Genomic DNA, 20,244 nt, shown 5'->3' on the forward strand with positions numbered 1-20,244 from the left:
GAGGGGAAAAGAAAAAGGAGTTCTCCAAAGGCCCCCAAAATAACTTCCAAGGGAAGGGAACAGGATTCACCTCTAAGGCTAACCCACCCAGAAACCCTAATCCTGGCCAGAGTCAGCAGCCAAGGGTTGTCCATTGCTACGAGTGCGGTGGCGTTGGACACTATAAAGGAGATCCGAAGTGCCAGAAACGACCACCCCCTCCCACTGGAGGAAAGACCCCCGGAGTAGCTAGTGTAGTGCTCGGGGAGGAGATGCCCTTAACTAAGGGAAGGGAGTGGGCGGGTGTCACTTTAGTGTCCCTGGGAGAACGGGAGATGGTTCCTAAGATCCAGGTGCCCGCAAATACCGCAAAGTATGGGCAATGGGTCACCATCAACGGCCAAAGAGGGGAGGCTCTGAGAGACACAGGAGCCAGTATGACTATGGTGCGTAGCCAACTGGTGTCTCCAGAGCAGGTAATTCCCGATGTACTCCACCCAGCCGCGATGGCTGACGGCAGAACAGGCCACTATCCAGTGGCCGAGGTTCCCTTTGAATGGGGGGGGGTTGCAGGTTCACTTCGAGTTGCCGTAAGCCCTGCCGTGCCAGTCGATTGTCTGCTGGGGAATGACATGGAGCACAACGCTTGGAAGGAGGTGGAATACCGGACTCACACCGAGATGCTGGGTACACCTGATTGGGCCTGTGTTAGAACAAGGTCCGCGACTACCCGAAGAGGGAGTTCATTTCGGCTGGAGCCTGGAACAAAGGCCCAGCCAGCTGCCAGTCAAGGGAAGAACCGAGGACAGGAGGAGCCTGCCTCGGCGTCTCCACCCCGTAGGACGGATAGGCCACCGGAGGTGGTGGACCAGGAGTCTGCGGAGGGGGACGTTACCAACCTGGAGGACCTACCCATCCCGGCCGAGTGGCACGTGGAGGGAGGCCCGTCCAGGGAGGAATTCTGCCAGGGCCAGAGGGAGTGCCCTACCCTTGAGGGGCTGAGGCGACAGGCCGAAGCCCAGGCAGCAGGGAACGTTGAAGGGAACTACAGTGTTTACTGGGAGGATGGCCTCCTCTACAGTGAACCCAAGGCACCCCTACATGGATCGTCACGAGCCTTGGTAGTTCCTCAACGTTATCGAGCCTTCCTTCTGGAGTTGGCTCACGAGATACCATTGGCAGGACACTTGGGGCAAGACAAGACCTTCGCCCGTCTTGTCCCACACTTTTATTGGCCTCAGATGAAAGTGTCGTCCGATACCTACTGCCGGACATGTGTGTCTTGCCAAGCCAGTGGGAAAACAGGGGTGAAGCTGAAAGCTCCCCTGGAACCACTTCCTGTCGTTAGCACCCCCTTTGAAAGGGTGGGCATCGACATTGTGGGTCCATTAGATCCGCCAACTACAGCTGGTCACAGGTTTATCCTGGTTCTGGTGGATCATGCCACACGGTACCCAGAGGCAATACCTCTGAGGACCATAACAGCACCTGTTGTGGCCAGGGCCCTGATGGGAATCTTTACCCGAGTGGGTTTTCCCAAGGAAGTTGTGTCCGACAGGGGGACCAACTTCATGTCAGCGTATATGCGGGCAATGTGGAAGGAATGTGGAGTGACATACCGGTTCACAACTCCTTACCACCCCCAGACAAATGGTCTGGTGGAGAGGTTTAACAAAACCTTGAAGGGCATGATCAGAAGTCTGCCTGAAAGCCTGCGGAGGAAATGGGACGTCCTCCTACCCTGTTTACTTTTTTCCTACAGGGAAGTGCCACAGAAGGGAGTGGGCTTCAGCCCCTTCGAGCTTCTGTATGGGCACCCTGTACGTGGACCTCTTAACCTGGTTAGAGACGGATGGGAAAGAACTCCCAGAAAGCTCCCCCAGGATGTGGTGAGCTACATGCTGGCCTTCCGGAGCCAAATGGCTAAGTTGTGGAAGCAAGCTTCTGACAACTTGGAAGCCAGCCAAGCAGTGATGAAGGCGTGGTATGACCACAACGCTCACCCGGTGGAGTTGGAGCCTGGCCAGAAGGTGTGGGTGATCGAACCAGGAGAGCTTAGTGCCCTCCAGGATCGCTGGTCAGGACCCTTTGAGGTGTTGGAGAAGAAGGGTAAGGCTACCTACTTGGTGGACCTGAAGACCCCTCGTCAGCCCCTGCGGGTGCTGCATGCCAACCGCCTCAAACCCCACCACGAGAGGCCCGAAGTCATCTTGATGATGGTGACTGACGGAGGAGAGGACGTGGAAAGCGAGCCTCTCCCTGATCTGTTTGCGTCTCAAGAAAAGGATGGGTCGGTGGAGGGAGTGATTCTCTCCCCATCTCTAACTCCTGAACAGCAGGAGGACTGTCGCCAGGTCCTGGGACAGTACTCTACATTGTTCTCCCTTGTCCCGGGTAGGACTCACCTGTGCGTCCATGACGTGGACACAGGAGACAGCCCACCTGTGAAGTCCAAGATCTACCGGATGTCAGACAAGGTGAAGGCCAGCATTCACAGTGAAGTCACTAAGATGCTGGAGCTAGGAGTGATCGAACCTTCTAGCAGCCCCTGGTCCAGTCCGGTGGTGTTAGTACCAAAAGCTGCACCACCGGGTGCCCAACCAGAACTGAGGTTCTGTGTGGACTATCGGGGACTGAATTCAGTGACCAAAACTGATGCTCATCCGATCCCTAGGGCGGATGAATTGATTGACCGGCTGGGAGCTGCCCAATATCTAAGTACCTTTGACCTTACTTCAGGGTACTGGCAGATCTCTTTGACTGATGGAGCAAGGGAAAGGTCAGCCTTCTCCACGCCCAATGGCCACTACCAGTTCTGTGTGATGCCCTTTGGGCTCAAGAACGCACCTGCCACGTTTCAGCGCCTGGTAAACCAGATCCTCACCGGAATGGAGAGTTTCTCTGCTGCTTATCTGGATGACATAGCCGTCTTCAGTAACAGCTGGGAGGATCACTTGCGTCACCTGCAAGCTGTTCTCCAGGCCCTGAGACAAGCTGGATTGACGATCAAGGCCAGCAAGTGCCAGATCGGGCAGGGGTCGGTAGTGTACCTTGGACACTTGGTGGGTAGGGGAACGGTGCAACCCCTCCAGGCGAAGATCGAGGCCATCATGGCCTGGGAACCCCCCAAGACTCAGACTGAGGTCCGAGCATTTTTGGGCCTCACGGGATACTACCGCCGCTTCGTGAAGGGGTACGGTACCATCGTAGCCCCTCTCACGGAGCTCACGTCCAAGAAACAACCTCGACGGGTAGTCTGGACGGAGGCCTGTCAGCAGGCCTTTGTGAGATTGAAGAAAGCCATGTGCGAGGCCCCGGTCTTAAGGGCCCCAGACTTTTCCAAGGAGTTCATTGTCCAGACAGATGCATCAGAACATGGCATTGGGGCAGTGTTATCGCAACTCAACGAAGAGGGTCTGGATCAACCCGTGGTCTTCCTATCCAGGAGACTACTTCCCAGGGAACAGAAGTGGAGTGCAATAGAGCGTGAAGCCTTTGCAGTGGTATGGGCTCTGAAGAAGTTGCGGCCATACCTGTTTGGCTCGCACTTCCTGGTTCAGACCGACCACCGACCCCTTCGTTGGCTGATGCAAATGAAGGGGGAGAATCCCAAGTTGTTGAGGTGGTCTATTTCCCTACAGGGGATGGACTTTCAGGTGGAACATCGGCCTGGAGTGGACCACGCCAATGCAGACGGTCTCTCAAGGTATTTCCGCCTTAGTGATGAGAACTCCCAAGGGGTTGGGTAGCTCTCCCCACTTTCAGCTGGGGGGGACGCGTGTTAGACCTGTCAGCCCTTTGGGTGGTCCCTCCTCATCATTATTTATTTTGTCCCACTTTTGCCTCAAACCCTGTTTGAATTTTTCCTTTTTGGGAACCACCAGACTTTTTAGTGTTGCTGCAGATTCAGGGAGCCATTTTATCTACCCCTGAAACTTCTGTCTGAGGGCCTGGAGCACAAAATGGTGGCCACCTGTGACATCACCAGCATCCACTGGAACCTACCAGCACCTTCCAGAACATTCCAGAACTCTGTGACAGTTGGAGGCGGTTTAGAATGTTGGGAGGTTAAGACAGAGTGTTGGCAGTTGGAGCTAGCAGTTGGCACCTGACTGGTGAAGGGAGAGGAGCACAACAGTGAAGGAGGAAGGAGTGAAGCAGCAGGGGTGGAAACTTGTGCCTGGAGTGGGGTCCATAAACCCACCCTTGATACTTGTCCCTACTGATGGATCCCAGCCTATAGCCCTGTGTGGGAAGAAGACAGAAGAAAACCATCCTAAGGACCTGGACAGCAGGAACAGGCCTTAGAACCAAGAAAACAGCAAGATTCTGACCTGAGAACTGGTTTCCCTGGAGTCCGGCGTCGAGTAGCCTGAAGACCTGGAGCCCGAGGTGGAGAAGCGGCGCTGACTGAAGTAGCAGACGTCGTACCCGGAGCCGCCTGAGGTCGTGAGAGGGCGCCGACGGGGGTCGAGAGGAATACCAGAGGTCGAGGAGGAAGTGAACCGAGGTCGAGCGAGCGGCGTCATCGGAGGAGTGAAGTCCGCCCTCCGGAGTCGTCGGAGACCGAGGTAGAGGAGCACCGGAGGTCGGGAGTGAGGATCGCACTCCGGAGTCGCCCGGAACCTGTGAGGAGGAGCACCGGAGGTCGGGGGTGAGGATCGCACCCCGGAGTCGCCGGAAGTCGACATCGAGGCCAGGCCGGCCGACGTCATCGGAGCCGAGAGCGCCATCGGACCGGAGCCGCCCGAAGTCGACATCGTGAAGAGACTGCCCGACGTCGTCGAATCGGAGGTCGAGATCGAACCGAGGCCACCGACATCGGACCGGAACCGCCTGCCGGCGTCGTCAAAGAACTGACATTGTGCCGAGGCCGCCGAGACCGAACCGGAACCGCCTCACGGCGTCGACACGACTCCAGCGGCGTCGGAACATCAGGAAAAGGGCAGTAAGTGGAGTAGAGGGCGCCTAAGGCCCTGTGGAGACCTGAGAGACTGCTCTAAGGGGCTAGGGAGGTGCTGAAACCCACCTGACTGTGCCTGGGGTGAACTGGGACTGACCTAGAGAGGTTGTGTGGAGAAGGAAAGCCAGGGCATAGGTATTCCCCCCTTTGATCTACCTCAGTTTAGGCCTCAGCCTTGTCCCAGCCAGGGAGTAGCCTCCCCCCTCAAGCCTTCCACAACCCTACAAGCTGTGCCTGGGCCAAATCAGCCCTTAAGAAGTGAAGTGTCATCTGATTATATGAGGGGTGCTGTATACTTGTAATTATTTATTGGGGATACTGTATTTATTGAATTTTTATCTATTTATTGCTGCACTATATTTATAGGTCCACAGGACTTGTTGGTGTACAATATTTATTGGTACAGTATTTATTGCCTCAAAGTATTTAATTGTCTGTATATATTGCACTTGTATTTATGCCCTGTTATTTATGATCACCCCTATTTATTTCATCAAACAGCCAATATTTATTTGACCTGCACTAATTGAAACTTGTATATTGTGATTGACCTATTTATGTTTCCAATCAGCAACTAAGAGAAAAAGATAAAGAAAGAATATTTTCATAATTTTTACGGTGTAGAGTCGTTTTTGGAACGGATGCACGCATGGTTATTGTATGGGTATATTGTATGCTTAGCACTGCGCCTGTTTCCTGACCACTCGAGCCAAGCTACCACAGTGTGTTCGGGGAGTCCACCACCACCCTGCGGAGTGGGAGTGGGCTGTTTCCAACAGGGACCCTTAATAGGTTTCTGGCATTCAAGATAGTAGAAAGAAAGCTTACTTTGAGTTTTTGATCTCCTTGTCCTTCTCCTCTAGTCGCTTCATGTCTCGGGCAGCTTGATTCTAAAGAGACAAATTAAAGTACACTATTTACAAGTCCGATTTCACACTTTAGTAAACCCGGAAACATTTTTAATCCTGCAACTGAGGCTCGGCTGAGGTCTACAGTTTTGGATTCAGTTTTCTTTTCAAGTGATAGAGTAAAACTCTGCCTCAAAGCAAGTATGAGTACACTTATGTAAGAAAGTGCATGCCATACAACCAGAATTGCATAATAAAAGGCTGACACTGAGCAAAAGGACCAACCCCACTCCCCAAAAATACAGTCACCAACTGATTTATACAAATCTACAGAACTGCTTAAGATACTTAAACCAACCTCCAGCAGACTAGTTGCATAAATTCAGCCGCTCAGCTTAATATGAAAACATTTGAAAACTAATGAAAGCCATAAGAAAATAACAAATAAATGCCCCATATGGCATCGGAAAAACATTTATTTTTTTAACTGTTTTTATTATTTTCTTGTTCAAGGCATAGATATTTCCGTCATATTTACACATATACATATAATCATTACCTTTGCATTGATGAACATTGTGGCACTTGGTATTACAAATTCGTAAACATTTCCTTAAACTGGTAAGTGTCTTCACATTACATTTCCAACTCTCCTCCGTTTTCATTGTCTGAGTCCTCCTCTGCTTCAATGTCGGGGGGTTCACAAATGTATCCCCTGTATTTATTCCATGCCCCCCATATCTTGTTCCATTTCCCGGGGCAGCCCCGATTTATAAACACTGCTTTCTCTGCCACCATGGCCAAATCAAGATCCCCACACCAGGCGGCCAGTGACGGTGTGGTGTCTCTTTCGCTCCCCACTTTTGTGCGATGTTGCGCTTTGCCACCATTATCCCCATTGTTACCCACTCCTGTGCTGGGCGGGTGAGGTCATTTGGCTCCCATACATTTAGAATGCATCTTCTAGGCTCGGGCGCCAACGATATTTCTACCACTTGTGATATGGTCCTCATCACTTTTACCCAGTATTCCGCTATCCTGGGACATCCCCACAAGGTATGGAGGAAAGTGCCCTCCTCCCCACAGCGTCTCAGGCAATACGGATGTGGTGCCGACCCTATTATGTGTAGGATACGTCTAGTGTAATAAGTTCTATGTAGGATTTTTAGTTGTACAAGTTTAAGTCTGGATGGTATCCCCACCTCCCGCGGTGAGGTTAGCGCCTCTCGCCAATCATAGTCGTCGAAATCGCCCACATCTCGTGTCCATTTTACCCTGAGCGCCCCGTGAGGGTCCGGGAGGCTGTTCACTAACTTTCTATATGTGAAAGAAATGGCTCGTTTATACATGCAATCTGTCAAAAGCCTATCCTCTAAGGGGGTGGCCTCAGGGACCTCTGTACCCGGCGGTATAGCGACCCACAGCGCATGCCTAATCTGCAGGTACCTAAAGCGTTCAGAGGGCGCCAGGTCGTATTGCGCCCCGAGATGCTCGAACATGGCTACTCCTCCCTTATGCCACGTCACCTACTGTTGATATTCCAATTGTATCCCATTTGTCAAAGCCCTTGCAGTGTCCCAAGCCGCCCAGCCGCTGTGTCACCCACAGAGGGGTGAGTTGTGTTAACTTTCCTGCCCATCCCATTTTAGCATGCGCTACATGCCAGATGTCAACCGCCAGCCTAGTGGGTCCGAGTAATATCGATGTATGCTTTCTGTTATATAGTACGCACATCATGCCTCCAGCCCCAAGCCCGCTTCTATCTGCCTTATAGGCGGGATTCGCCTGTGGAGCATGCACCCATTGATTAATGACTTTCAAATGCGCCGCCCAATAATATAGTTGGATGTCCGGTAGCGCAATGCCCCCATCAAACCACCCTTTGTTAAGCTTGCGTTGTGCAATGCGTGCCGGTTTGTTCCCCCACATTAGCCCCGCGACTTGAGCCGCAATGTGCTTGAAATAGGTGGGCGGCACGGAGTATGGCGTATCTTCGAGGGCGTACAGAAATCGAGGCAGTGCCATCATCTTAAAAAGCGCTGCCTTCCCCAGCAGCGTTAGGGGGAGAGTCCCCCAATGGGTGGCATCTCTTTTTAGACGCTCCAGGGGGGGCAGAAGATTTTGCTTAAAAAATTCATCGGGATCCGAAGTGATGTAGATTCCCAAATATCGGAATCCCGCTACCGAGATCTCCAATGGGCAATCCTCCGGGAGCTGTGGCGGCGGGCCCCGGCGTACGAAAAGTATTGACTTGGACCAATTGATAGTGTAGCCCGATGCACGACCAAATTGGTCACATAAATTGAGAAGCACCAGGATGGAGCGTCTGGGTGAGGCCAGGTAAAGCAGAACGTCATCCGCGTAAAGCGATATGCGGTCTTCCCAGTCTGCTGTCCATCTCAGTCCGCGTATTTGAGGCTCCCACCTGATCCATGCCGCCAGTGGTTCCAACACCAGTGCAAACAGTAACGGTGACAGCGGACAGCCCTGCCGCGTACCTCGGGACAGTGGGAAGTCCTCGGTTATGTGCCCATTAGCCGCTTCATGGGCCAGTGGCTTTGTGTAGAGTAGGCTCACCCACGCACAAAACCGTGGGCCAAACCCAAAGTGTGTCAAAACCGCAAATAGGAAGGACCATTCCACCATATCAAACGCCATACGGGCATCCAATGACAGGATAACTGCTAGCTCCTGAATATAAGGTACACGGGCCATCACTCCATGCTTCGCCTCAGATTTAACGCCGGGTTCCTATTAGGCATAAACCCCGATTGATCGGGGTGAACCAGGGTCATGAGATGCGGAGTAAGCCTCAACGCCAGGACCTTCGCTAATATTTTAGCCTCCGCATTAATTAAGGAAATGGGGCGGTAGGATGTATATTCTTCTGGGGGCTTCCCTGGCTTCGGGATCGCCACTATTGTGGCCACACGTTGATCCCGCGGGAGTTCTCCCTTCATCAAGCTATCCTGGTACATGTTAAGTAGGTGTGGGGCCATTGTCCCCGCCAGCTTTTTATGGAGCTCTACGGGGATTCCATTTGGTTCTAGCGCTTTTACCGTCTGCAGGGAGCCAATTGCCACCTGCAGCTCCTCGGTCGTCAGATCCGCCTCCAATGTGAGGGCGGTCTCTGGGGCGAGCGTGGGCATCGCAATATCCCTGATATAGGTCAGTGCCTCTTCCACTGTCATCGTTGACTGTGACGTGTACACCTGCTGAAAGTGTTGCGCTAGCCTGTGGACTATGGCTCGTTGGTCAGCGTTCATAATGTTATTTGTCATTCTAAGCTGTGCTATCCATTTTCTATCTCTCTCCCTTTTATCGAGCCATGCCAGCAGTTTCCCTGCTTTATTGCCGGTCTCGTATATTTTATGACTTGTTGCTGCCAGTCCAAGTACAGTCACCTCCCTCAGATGTTCCCTATATAATTGTTGTTGGAGGCGTAGGGTTCGGGCCGTAGCGGGAGTCGGGTCCTGTGAATGCTGTGTATCCGCCTTTTGGAGCTCTGATTCCAAGGCAGTGAGTTCTCGTCGCTGTTCTTGCTTATAGCCTGATATATCGGAGATAGCTTGCCCCCGGAGCACAGTTTTATAGGCCTCCCAGAGGGTGGACGGGGAGTGGACCGACCCGACATTTTCCCCGAAGTATTGTTGTGTGGATTTGCTTATGGATTTCATAATCTTGGGAACCTTCAAGTAACCCGGAAATATGGGGAATATTCGCCGCCTTCCCCCTTGATGATACTTGTACGTTAAGACCACAGGCGAGTGATCTGATATACCTCTGGGCCGAATGTCCACTGAGTCTACATGTCTGAGGCTCTCCGAGGAGGCCACAAAGTGGTCTATTCGTGATAAACTATTATATACCGCAGAGTGGAAAGTGTACTGACGCGCCGCGGGATGCCGATGTCGCCAGGTGTCCACCAGCCCCATTGCCTCCAGAAAGCCCCTGAGTCGCGACCCCCCCCACCGCCAGCTCCCTCCCAGGGTGCCGATCCCTATCTCCGTCAACCACGTCGTTAAAGTCCCCCCCAATCAGCAGTTCCCCCTCCGGGAGATCAAGGAGGAATTCACTCAGGGCCGGAAGCGCAACTGCCTGTAGCGCCGGAGGGATATACACCGACACTATGTTGATAGAGTGTCCCTCCCACTGACCCACCAGCGCCGCAAAGCGGCCATTCGTGTCCGTCTTTGTTTTATGTATTATAAGTGGCGATTGTTTACGTACCAATATACCTACCCCTCTAGATCCCGACGTGAACTCAGAGTGTGCCACCATCTTGAACCCCCATCTATCTAGTGCTTGACATGCACTCCCAGTGAGATGCGTCTCTTGCAGCAGGACAACATCTGGGGAGCTTCGCTTAATACACTGCAGCACAAGACCCCTCTTGATTTTATCTCCCAGGCCACGTACATTCCACGACATTAGTGTCAGGGATCTGTCCCCTGTGTCTGACCTCTGCCCCAGCTCAGTTGACTGCGAGTGTGACATTGTCTTAATCATCACGACGTATAGTCATTGGGACGGATATTTGTATAAGAAGACTCTACCATTCTCTTGTGAGGACATATTATTTCCAAGTGCCTGCATACAAAACGTGAACACATAAAACCAAACCATAACACTAAAACCCAACCCTCCACCCCCCACCCTGCCTCCCTGCTAGACAGACTTACAACTACCCGCCACCCCAACTTTGCAGAGCGCTTTACACCCGTTCCCAGTAACAGTACTTGCGTGTCGGGGGTGAGAAGTCCGGTGTTCAACACAGTCCATCCCCTTCCTTAGGGCCAGTGTTCGTCAAGACCGTTCTGAGGCCGCCATGTGCACCCTGCATCGGCTGGTCCTCGTCCGCCCGTTTATCATGTATAGAAGATCGCTTGCGACCCCCACCGACCAGCAACCCGGGCAGCACTACACTACCCTCAGAGTCTGTCTCTGCGTGCGCAGTTATGTGAGATCCATGGTGCCTCCTCTCATTTCTCCGTCTCTGCCTTCCGCGCCGTGCCTCCTTCTCGTGTCTGCTCGTGATCCTCGGGGCTCTCTTCCACTCGTCGCCGCTGCTGATGTTTGTCTGGTCGCTGACGTCCTTCCACTTGTCGCCACCCCTCAAGCCACTCTCGGGCCTCCTCCGGGCGATCAAAAAACTACGTTTTTCCATCAGCTACTACTCGCAATGTCGCCGGGAATAGCATTGAATAGGCAATGCCCTTTTGCCGGAGATCCTTTTTTATCTCAAGGAAGCTTCTGCGGCACTTAGTGACTGCGTCTGTGAAGTCCGGGAAACAGGAGATGAGCGAGTTGTGCACACGAATTGGTGGGACCACTCTTGCAGTTTGTAAAATGGCATCTCGGTCACGGAAGTTGAAGATGCGCGCCACCACCGGCCTGGGGGGTGCCCCTGGTTTAGGCCGACCACCCGGCACCCAATGCACCCGCTCAACCGAGAAGAAGGTTGATAATCCCCTCGGCTGGAGTCGCGTCTTAATGAGGTCTTCAACGTACAGATCCATGGCCTGACCCCCTTCGCTCTCAGGAAGGCCCGTAATGCGGACGTTATTGCGGCGGGAGCACCCCTCCTGATCATCGAGCTTTGCCGCCATAGTTTTGTTCTCAGCCTCAAGGTGTGTCACCCTTCGAAGCAGCGCTGTGGTGTCACCAACCAAGGATTTCGTCGTTTGCTCCACCTCCGTGACTCGTGGCGCCATCTTTTGAAAGTCGGCTCTCAAAAAGGAAACATTGGTTGATATGGTGCCCACCGTAGACTGGACCTGAGAAAGCGCGGCCATAATATCCTCAAGCATCACCTTACTCGCCTCCCCTTGGTTTGCTACTTTTTCCTGCATCTCTTTGTTGGACATGGAAGCCGGCATGTCTTTCGCATAGGCGTACTTCTCCAGTTTGCCCTGGGCATTCGCGCGCGGGCCCCTGCCTCCCATTGTTCCGCGATAAGCTCTGTCGCAGACGGTACGCCGCTGCCTGCCATGGGGCTGTCTTCCCACATGCGGCCTGCCGGTTTTCACGCTGCGACAGCACCCGTAAGGTTCCGAGACCGTGGTACCCCACACAACCACTCCAGGGGCTCTTTCTCCCAGCCCCTGCCTCGCCCGCAGCTGGTCCAGGGCGGGCAGCACAGTGCCACCCGAGCCGTAAGAGCGGGGGGGGGAGGGGGGAGAGCGTTCGCTGTTTGTGCCACTCCTTACTGCCCCCGCTGAGCGCGGTCACCAGGTGTGCGCCGTAGTGAAGCAGAGCGCCGCTCCGCCGGATTCAGCAGCCAATTGAGTCCCCGGATCCCCGTGTGCGTTCAGGGCGCACCTCGCGCTGCCGGCAAATCGGCGTTTCCAACTGGAATTTCGCCGCGCAGGTGCCACGATCGGAACACCAGCGCCCCCGGATGGCGTTGCGGGCCCTGTGGTTTTGTTCTTGTTCCGGATTATAGCCCGGATCGTTCGGGGAAAGTACTGTGTCCCCGGAGCGTCCCTAGGTGGCGGCCATCGCGCCCGGCCGCAAGCCACGCCCCCGGAAAAACATTTTTAAAAAAATATAAAAATCTGACTTCTTCAATCATAACACAATGTGTGGGCATACGTTTCTGAGGCTAAGGTGGAGGGTGCATAACAGATGTTTGGTCAGAACACACACTTCTTGATGAATAACAACGGTCCTTATAGTGAGCAAGCATCAATGAACATATTGGCAGATCTTGTTGGTTTTATTTGTGGATAAGACATTTGTGAACTGTATAAAACATAATGCATTTATACTATGACCTCGAGGTACACACCTGCTGTCTGGCTACTCATTGCCTACAGCATGACTTAACACATGTGAATTCATTTGAATTTCTGTACTAGGGTCCAAGTGTTAGCGTTTAGATGATTTTATATTAAGCAGCTTAACTGTACTTGGCAGATGGGTCAACAGCCTGATGGTTGCTTACTATGACAACAATGCATGTTAAAACTATGAATTACGTTTTTAAAACAATCTCAGTTTTATCGTTATTTTTCAGTAGGCACAGAATGGCAAAAAGCATCTCAAAGAAAATACGCAGTGGCAACGCCAATAGTTCTGGCCTATGTGAGAGCTATTGGCTTTTGCAAAGTGTTTTAGCCATGTTGTACATCAGTGTGGCTGCTGTTAAGCATGGTAAAAAGTTGGTGGGTGGAGGCTGGGGTAGATTGGGCTACAGTGGAATGGGCTAAATTGGAGTAGAGTGGGGTAGAGCGAGACAGAATGGGGTGGGTGGATTGGGGTACAGTGTAGAGGGCTAGTTTGGTACATTAGAGTGGTAGACTGAAGTGGGGAAGATTGAATTGGGTTAGATTGGGGTGGGGTAAATTGTAGTGGAGTTGATTGGAGTAGATTAGAGAAGCAGTAAGGAGTAGGGTAGATTAGGGTACAGTGGAGTAGGATATATTGGGGTAGAATGGAGTGGGTAGATTTGGGAAGATTGTAGTGGGTGGAGTGGGGTTGACTGGGTTATTATACTATGGTAGAATGGAAAGAAGTGGGGACAGATTGGATTAGTTTGGAGTGGAGTAGACTGGAGTGGTGTGGGGTGGAGCGTTGTGGGGTAGATTGTAATGGGGTGGGGTAGAATAGGGTGGGACAGAGTGGATTGCAGTGAATTGGAGCAGAGTAAATAGGAGAGGAGTAGATATGGGGTGGAGTGGGATAGACTGATGTGGGGTGGAGTGGATAGACTGGGTGGATCATGGTAGGGTAGAGTGAAGTGGGGTAGACTGGAGTGGAATTGGATAGAGCAGGGTGGGGTGGGGCCGACTGCAATGAAGAAGATTGGAGTAGAGTGGGGCAGACTGGAGTGGGGTAGATTGGGGTTCAGTGGGGTAGGGTAGATTGGGTTGAAGTGGGTTAGATTAGACTGAAGTGGCGTACGTTTGGACGGCTTGTGGTAGATTAGGTAGAGTGGAATAAAGTGTGGTGGAGTGGGGTAGATTGGAAGTGGGCAGACGGGTGGAGTGTGGGGGAGTGGAGTTGAATAGATTTAAGTGGAGTTGAGTTTGGGGTAGAGTGGGAAAGGGCAGATTGGGGCAGAGTGGGGTAAATTAGAGCAGAGCGGGGTAGATTAGGGCAGAGTGGGGTAGGGTAGATTGGAATGGAGTGGGGGAGATTGGAGTGGGATGCATGCAGAGGGGTAATTCTAAGTGGGGTTGATGAGAGTGAGGTAGTTTGGAGTGAGGTAGATAGGGGTAGATTGGAGTGGGGTAAATTGGAGTGGGGTAGATTGGAATGGGGTAGGGTAGATATGAAGTAGTGTGTGGTAGACTGAAGAGCGTGCTAGACTGCAGTGGAGTGTGCTAGAATGGAGTGTGCTAGATTTGAGTCGAGTGTGGTAGACTGGAGCGGGGTAGATTGGAATATGGTAGAGTAGAGTGGGGTACATTGGATCATAGTGGAGTAGACTGGCAGATTGGAGCAAAGTGGGGTGGGGTAGAGTGGAAACGGAGGGGAGGGGTTTGGAGGGGCATGGAGTCAAGTGGTGTGGCGTGTTGTAGAGTGTCTCAGAGTGGTGTGGCGTAGAGTGGAGTGGCGTGGCATAAAGTGGAAGGACAGAGTGGGTGGTGTGGCAGTGTGGGGTAAGCTTGGTGTGGTAGCGCACTGCCATTAAAACACAACACATTTCTAATTGAAACTACTGTTACATTTGCATCGAAATACGGTTTTACTGCACACACACAATGTATGCAAATGTCATCACCTAGTGTATTGATGTGCTTTGTTCGTAGTCAAATATTAGTTTCCACAGCATTTCCGAATTACAAAAAGATAAATCTGCTTCGGTTGTACTAATTTTGATATATTCTGACTTGGCACAGTTAATTTTTTTGTGCTAGAAAAAAATTCCTACACCCTCTCCTTGACATTGGGACCTCTGTCTTTGAATGCACAGCAAATGTGACAAGATAACAACAGGATTTAATGGGCAGTTATCAGAAAAATGAGTTCATGGAAGAATACGTTAAACAAGCTTTGGGCAATGGGATGGACACACAAGTTGAACAGCCTAAAGCAAATAAATCCAGCAAATAGAAAGGTAGAATGTGCGAGATACAAACCTCAAAGCCAATGGTAAGCAACAGGCGGAATGCATTCCTAGGTCAGCTTTTTTAATATCCCCAAGATGGCTTTAGCAACCCCAGCTGCGCTATCTGGTAGGCTTCAACCTAAAAACTTCTCATTTCATTGTACAGAATAAACTGAAGTTGGACCACTTGTTATAGGCAAGAAACCTTTCCTCCTCAGCATGAAATCTATAACTTCATACATGAGACAGAAAATGGCACAAAACAATGAACATCCAGAATAGAAGGATCCAAGGGAATACACTTTTACAACTAACTTCTTAGACAACCACCATTCACAGCAGACATCTACTGCACAGTGCAATCCAAGAACTAAGACTATGACAGAGACCTTGGCCTCACCCAGCACGTTACTGAAACCACCCACACCACTACATACCGATTGGACTGGATTTTCTCCTCAATCAGCAACATCACAGTCAACAAGCCAGCAGGATAGACCAACAATGCCTCCATCAACTCTGCCCTCTCCGAGCAGCAGCTTGAGGACACCAGCGACTTGCTAAAAGCCATCAAAAGCCTCAACAGCTGGATCACCGCATGCGCTGACATCCTGGCTCCACTCAAGTGCAACCAAACAGCAAGAGACGGATCACACAGAAGAACTCAAGCTGACGAAACACCACTGCAAAGAACTGGTGCGCAAATGAAGATCAAGTCAACACACCATACATAAGACATCTTCAAATCAACCCTAAGACACTTTCACTAGCAGCTATGAAACACCAAGAGTACAGCTCTTGCAGAACGCATCAGCCCCAATAGTAACAGCAACACCACGCTTTTTGCCGCCCCCAGCAACATAATCTCCTCACAAGACTTTTGAAACAAGCTCTCGAAATTCTTCTGCAACAAATTCACCTCCATGTACAGCAACTTCGACCTTCAACCAGACCCAGTTGTAGGAAGCTGGCTCTGTATATACTATACCAAAGTGAGGTATAGTGTGCACCGAGTCCAGTGGATCCCGAAAGGTAGGCAGAGGTAAAGTTAGATAGCACCTCACTCTCGATTTGTGGTAGTGTGGTCGAGCAGTAAGGCAGTATCAGAGGACAGTGTTATGCATTTGTTGTGAATATTCAGTCAGCAAATGAATTCACACACTCAAAGACTGAACTTCAGACCAATTGTTTTAGTAAAAATATTCTTTTAGTTATTTTATTTTCTAGGACCAAGCAAGCCTGGCACAGGTAAAATATAAATACTTTACAGTAGTAATGCAGTTTGTAAACCGTTTGAATTGAAATTGTATATGCACTTTGTTTTGACTTACAGTATGGTTTCAGAGAAATGCAATCCTTTGTAAATAGAGTACATAGATTTGAATGGACTTTTCAGTAAAATTACAGGCGAGTTACTTTTGAGATTACTTTTCTTACTCAGAGTAGTATACCTGGATACTACTCTGGGACATTTCCTGTAAACAGATGAGTAAAATCGTTTTTGTTAGTTAGTGCAATTAAAAAAAAAATCTTTATGTTTTCAAACTCCACACTTTGAAACTTTTCCAAGAAAAACAATCAATGTTATCCCATGGAGGGAAATAGTGTTATCAGTTTTGAGGTATTTGTAGTGGGAGTTGAGGTTCTGGGGGTAGACTCAGGGGTCCTCCAGGGTCAAAGATGCACACTAGTTACACCCTCAGCGGCACTAGGGCGGCCGGGTGCAGAGTGCTGAGGCCCAATGTTATCTAATGGGGGATAGGGGGCCTCCGGTTGGTGGCTGCTGACTAGCTGGCCACTTGGTTGTGGGAGGAAAGCTCCTGGACTTTAGCTCAGGGCAATTGGGGAAACAAAGTAGCACCAAGGGTGCACCCTAAGTGGCACTAGGGCGGCCAGGTGCTGTTTCAACGTCGGGCGCCCTGTTTTCAATGGGGAACCTCCGGTTTGGAAAGGCACTGCAGGCTTTGGGACGAAGGTCTCCTGGGTGCGACCATCACTTCGAGAGGTAAGTTGGGAAATTAGGGGTTGGTTAGGCACCGTCGGTTTGGCTACCCAAGGCCGCTGGGCATCTGGTGCAGGGGTGCCTTTTGGGGTTGGATCTTCTTACCAGCTCCTGGTCGCAGTTGAGGGGACCTTCTAGATTTAGGCTGCAGGTGTCAGCTGGATGCTTGAGGCAGGTCAGGAGACGCTGGATCTGTGGTCAGGATCGCCGGGGGGGGACCTCCTCGGAGTGTTTGCCCACTCGAGCTCGGGCCGTGGACCGAGGGTGCAGAGTGGGGCGGATTTGCGGTGTCAGGCCAGTGGTTGCAGATGAACAAATCCGGTGTTGACGGGAGACAAAGTCTTTGTTGTTGAAGGCAGCAGGTCCTCCGGGGTTATTGATGTTGCTGGCTGCAGGACACACCGGAATTCGCAGGAGCAGGTTCGAGCTGGAGACATGCCGGTAGGGCTGGGGCCAAGTCAGTGGGCACCTCCCTCGGTCCTTCTTCTTCATGTAGTTTCTTCTTGTCTGAGAAAGCAAGGTTCAGGGGTGCCCCTAAATACTAGATTTAAGGGTGTTACAGGTAGGTAAAAGGCAGGGACCAATGGGTCCCTTCCCTGGGGTGGGAACACCCCCCTAATATGCCACCCTCCAGTGGGAGGGGGCATGAGCCTGTCACTGGTTGGCTGAGTCCCCCCATCTGCAAGAAGACAGGGACTGACAGTTGTGCTTCACCTCGCCTCCCCCACCTGAGGGGTCTCATCCTCACTTGTTTTTCCCGCCGGTTCTCCCGCCCAAAGTGGAGGTCAGAACCAGTGGGGACCAGTTGCTGAGAGCAGCAAGTGGCCTGGGGAAGCTCACAAAGGCGGCAAGCCTTTGAAGCTTCCCCTTCGTGAACCCTACCCATCCTGGGTGAGGAGGCTTGGCACCTCGTCCCAGGATGTGCATTCTTTCAGGCCCCAGAGAGCAGCAGGATCTCGACCCAGGGGTCCAGAAACATGTCTGGTGGTGGCAGCTGAAAGCAGCCACTCAGCCTGGACACTAGTGGTAGGTTAGTTTTCAGGGGGCATCTCTAAGATAGCCTCTGTGTGCATTTTTCATTAAATCCCCACTGTCATCAGTGTGGGTTTAATGTGCTGAGAAGTTTGATACCAAACTTCTCAGTTTTTAGTTTAGCTGTTATGGTGCTGTTGAGTTCGTAATGACAAACTCCCAGCACCATATACTCTTAATGGTAGCACTGCACTTACAATGTCTAAGAATGGATTTAGACACAGTAGGGGTACAGCCCATGCACCTGTACCCTCACCACTGGTATAGTGCACTCAGCTAGAGGGGTGACTGATCTATGCCAGGGCAGTGGGTTGTAAGCATGGCACACAGAGATGTGCAACATCATATGGAACGGGTTGCACACCATTTCTTCCTCGAGTTCTTCCTGTTTAAACATACAACTTCATTTGAATATTGCGTGCTCACTGGTGACGTGCCAAGCCCAAACAGCACGTATTGAACCAAACTACATCATATTGGGGCTCCTATTAACCCCAATTCCAGTGGCGACAGCATTTATACTTCTGCATTTGCATAGGTCACTTAGTACTTAATTCTCTTTTCCTCCTTTTTTTTTTAATCCATTATGCACGATATTTCATCCTCACTTTATTTTGAATGTACACATCTTCATGCAAGGAACTGCGAATTCCCAAGTTTCTCATGTTTTGGTGGGCCATCCGAACCTCTCTCTGCAAAACACGTACAAAGGCGAGATTAATTAACAGCAGTTTATTGTAACCCAATGCATTTTGGACCACACATTGTGTCCTTCGTCAGGGGAAACTGTAAATAACAATGAAACATACTTTAAAAACCATGCCTCCATATGTGTAAACAAACACATTATAATGTACATTATCTACAGATTACACGACTATTCTCCTAACTGCCGCCCACATGCTATCTAATGTGTATCGCTAAATATCCCTCTTCTTTTTGGTGGCTGGGCTCCCTCCCCACAATCTACTCACTCGCTTATTAGTTCCTAACCGTGACCTCTTTAGCTTCCCCAACCAGACTTCCATTCACATACTTCGCCATCCTTCATACTAGGATTACATTTCTGCGACGTTGTTAACCTCATTCCCACCCTCCTCCATATCCGTTACTCACCTTCCCTTAGAAAACCCTTAGAAACTTCCTGGCTGTATTATCTCTTACCCCAAATCCTTCCTTCCCATCGTCTCTCCTTCTCTATTCCCTTCGACTTGTTCACATCCAATGACAATGTCCCCTCACATACCTGCTGAAACGTAATCACTCTCCCTTCTTGTAAAACGAAAAATTCATCTCCTCCGATACCACCCTGCTTTAAATGCAGCCTTCCGCCCTGATTTCCTGTATCCTCTCCTTAATCCCACGTCATAACTTCCAATTGAGCCGCCCAAGCCTGCCTGGAATACTACAACTCCCACAATGCACTTTATTTGAATCCTGTAACATCGCTGAATTAATCCGTCGCTCTAAATAGCATGTGCCTTTAAAATAGTGCAATCTGAAAAGAAGTTGATACTAAAGGTTAATAGTATGTCCAAAATCTTGTGTTGTCATTTTTAGTGTTCATCTGACTCCCTTAAAAATAAACGTGCTTTATGAACCAAGATGTTACACCTTGCATGGAGATGCCGATTACATTTTCCACAAAGTTACTTGGTCTTTATGGGTGCTAACTCGATGGGGTAAACCTAAACATCATATGGAACGGGTTGCACACCATTTCCTCCTCGAGTTCTTCCTGTTTAAACATACAACTTCATTTGAATATTGCGTGCTCACTGGTGACGTGCCAAGCCCAAACAGCACGTATTGAACCAAACTACATCATATTGAGGCTCCTATTAAGAGGTGTGCGCCATGTCGACTCTTCACTTTGTTCTGCACCAAAACACGCAGCCTGCAAAGGCAGTGTGTGTGTGTCAGGGTACAGGGCCTCTAAGGGTGGCACAATAAGTGCTGCAGCCCTTAGAAGCCTTCTCTGGTCACGGTGCCCTGGGTACCTGCAGTACTATTTACCAATGGCTGACCTGTAGCCAGAGATGCCAATTGGATTTAGGCTTCAATGCAGTTTTAGGGAAAGAACATAGGCCCTGGGTACCCTGGGGGCTCATTCTAACCTGGGTCCCCACCATGCCTTCACCAAAGGACTCTTACTAATCAACGAAGCACTAACACCCATCCTCAATGCCTCCAGTGATTCAGCCACATTCCTCGTCACCTGCAAACATGCCACCATCATGACCCTACTCAAGAAATCATTTGCTGCACCATCTCCCTCCTACTATACACTGCAAAGGTCTTAGAGAAACAAATTAACAGACACCTCACCGACCACCTCTGCAACCAAGACTTCAACGCCTTGTGG

At 50.7% G+C, this 20,244-nt stretch overlaps 1 protein-coding gene across 1 annotated transcript in view; it reads right to left on the reverse strand.

Moving 5' to 3' along the window:
• Positions 1–20,244, reverse strand: part of LOC146871135 (uncharacterized) — a 651,196-nt gene that overhangs the window by 627,888 nt on the left and 3,064 nt on the right. Inside the window, 1 exon segment of the mRNA XM_085646175.1 lies at positions 5,771–5,832. Within this exon segment, the coding sequence (XP_085502301.1) occupies positions 5,771–5,832 (62 nt within the window).

This window comes from Triturus cristatus, chromosome 1_1 (genome assembly GCF_964204655.1).
Source record: "Triturus cristatus chromosome 1_1, aTriCri1.1, whole genome shotgun sequence".
Taxonomy (NCBI): domain Eukaryota; kingdom Metazoa; phylum Chordata; class Amphibia; order Caudata; family Salamandridae; genus Triturus; species Triturus cristatus.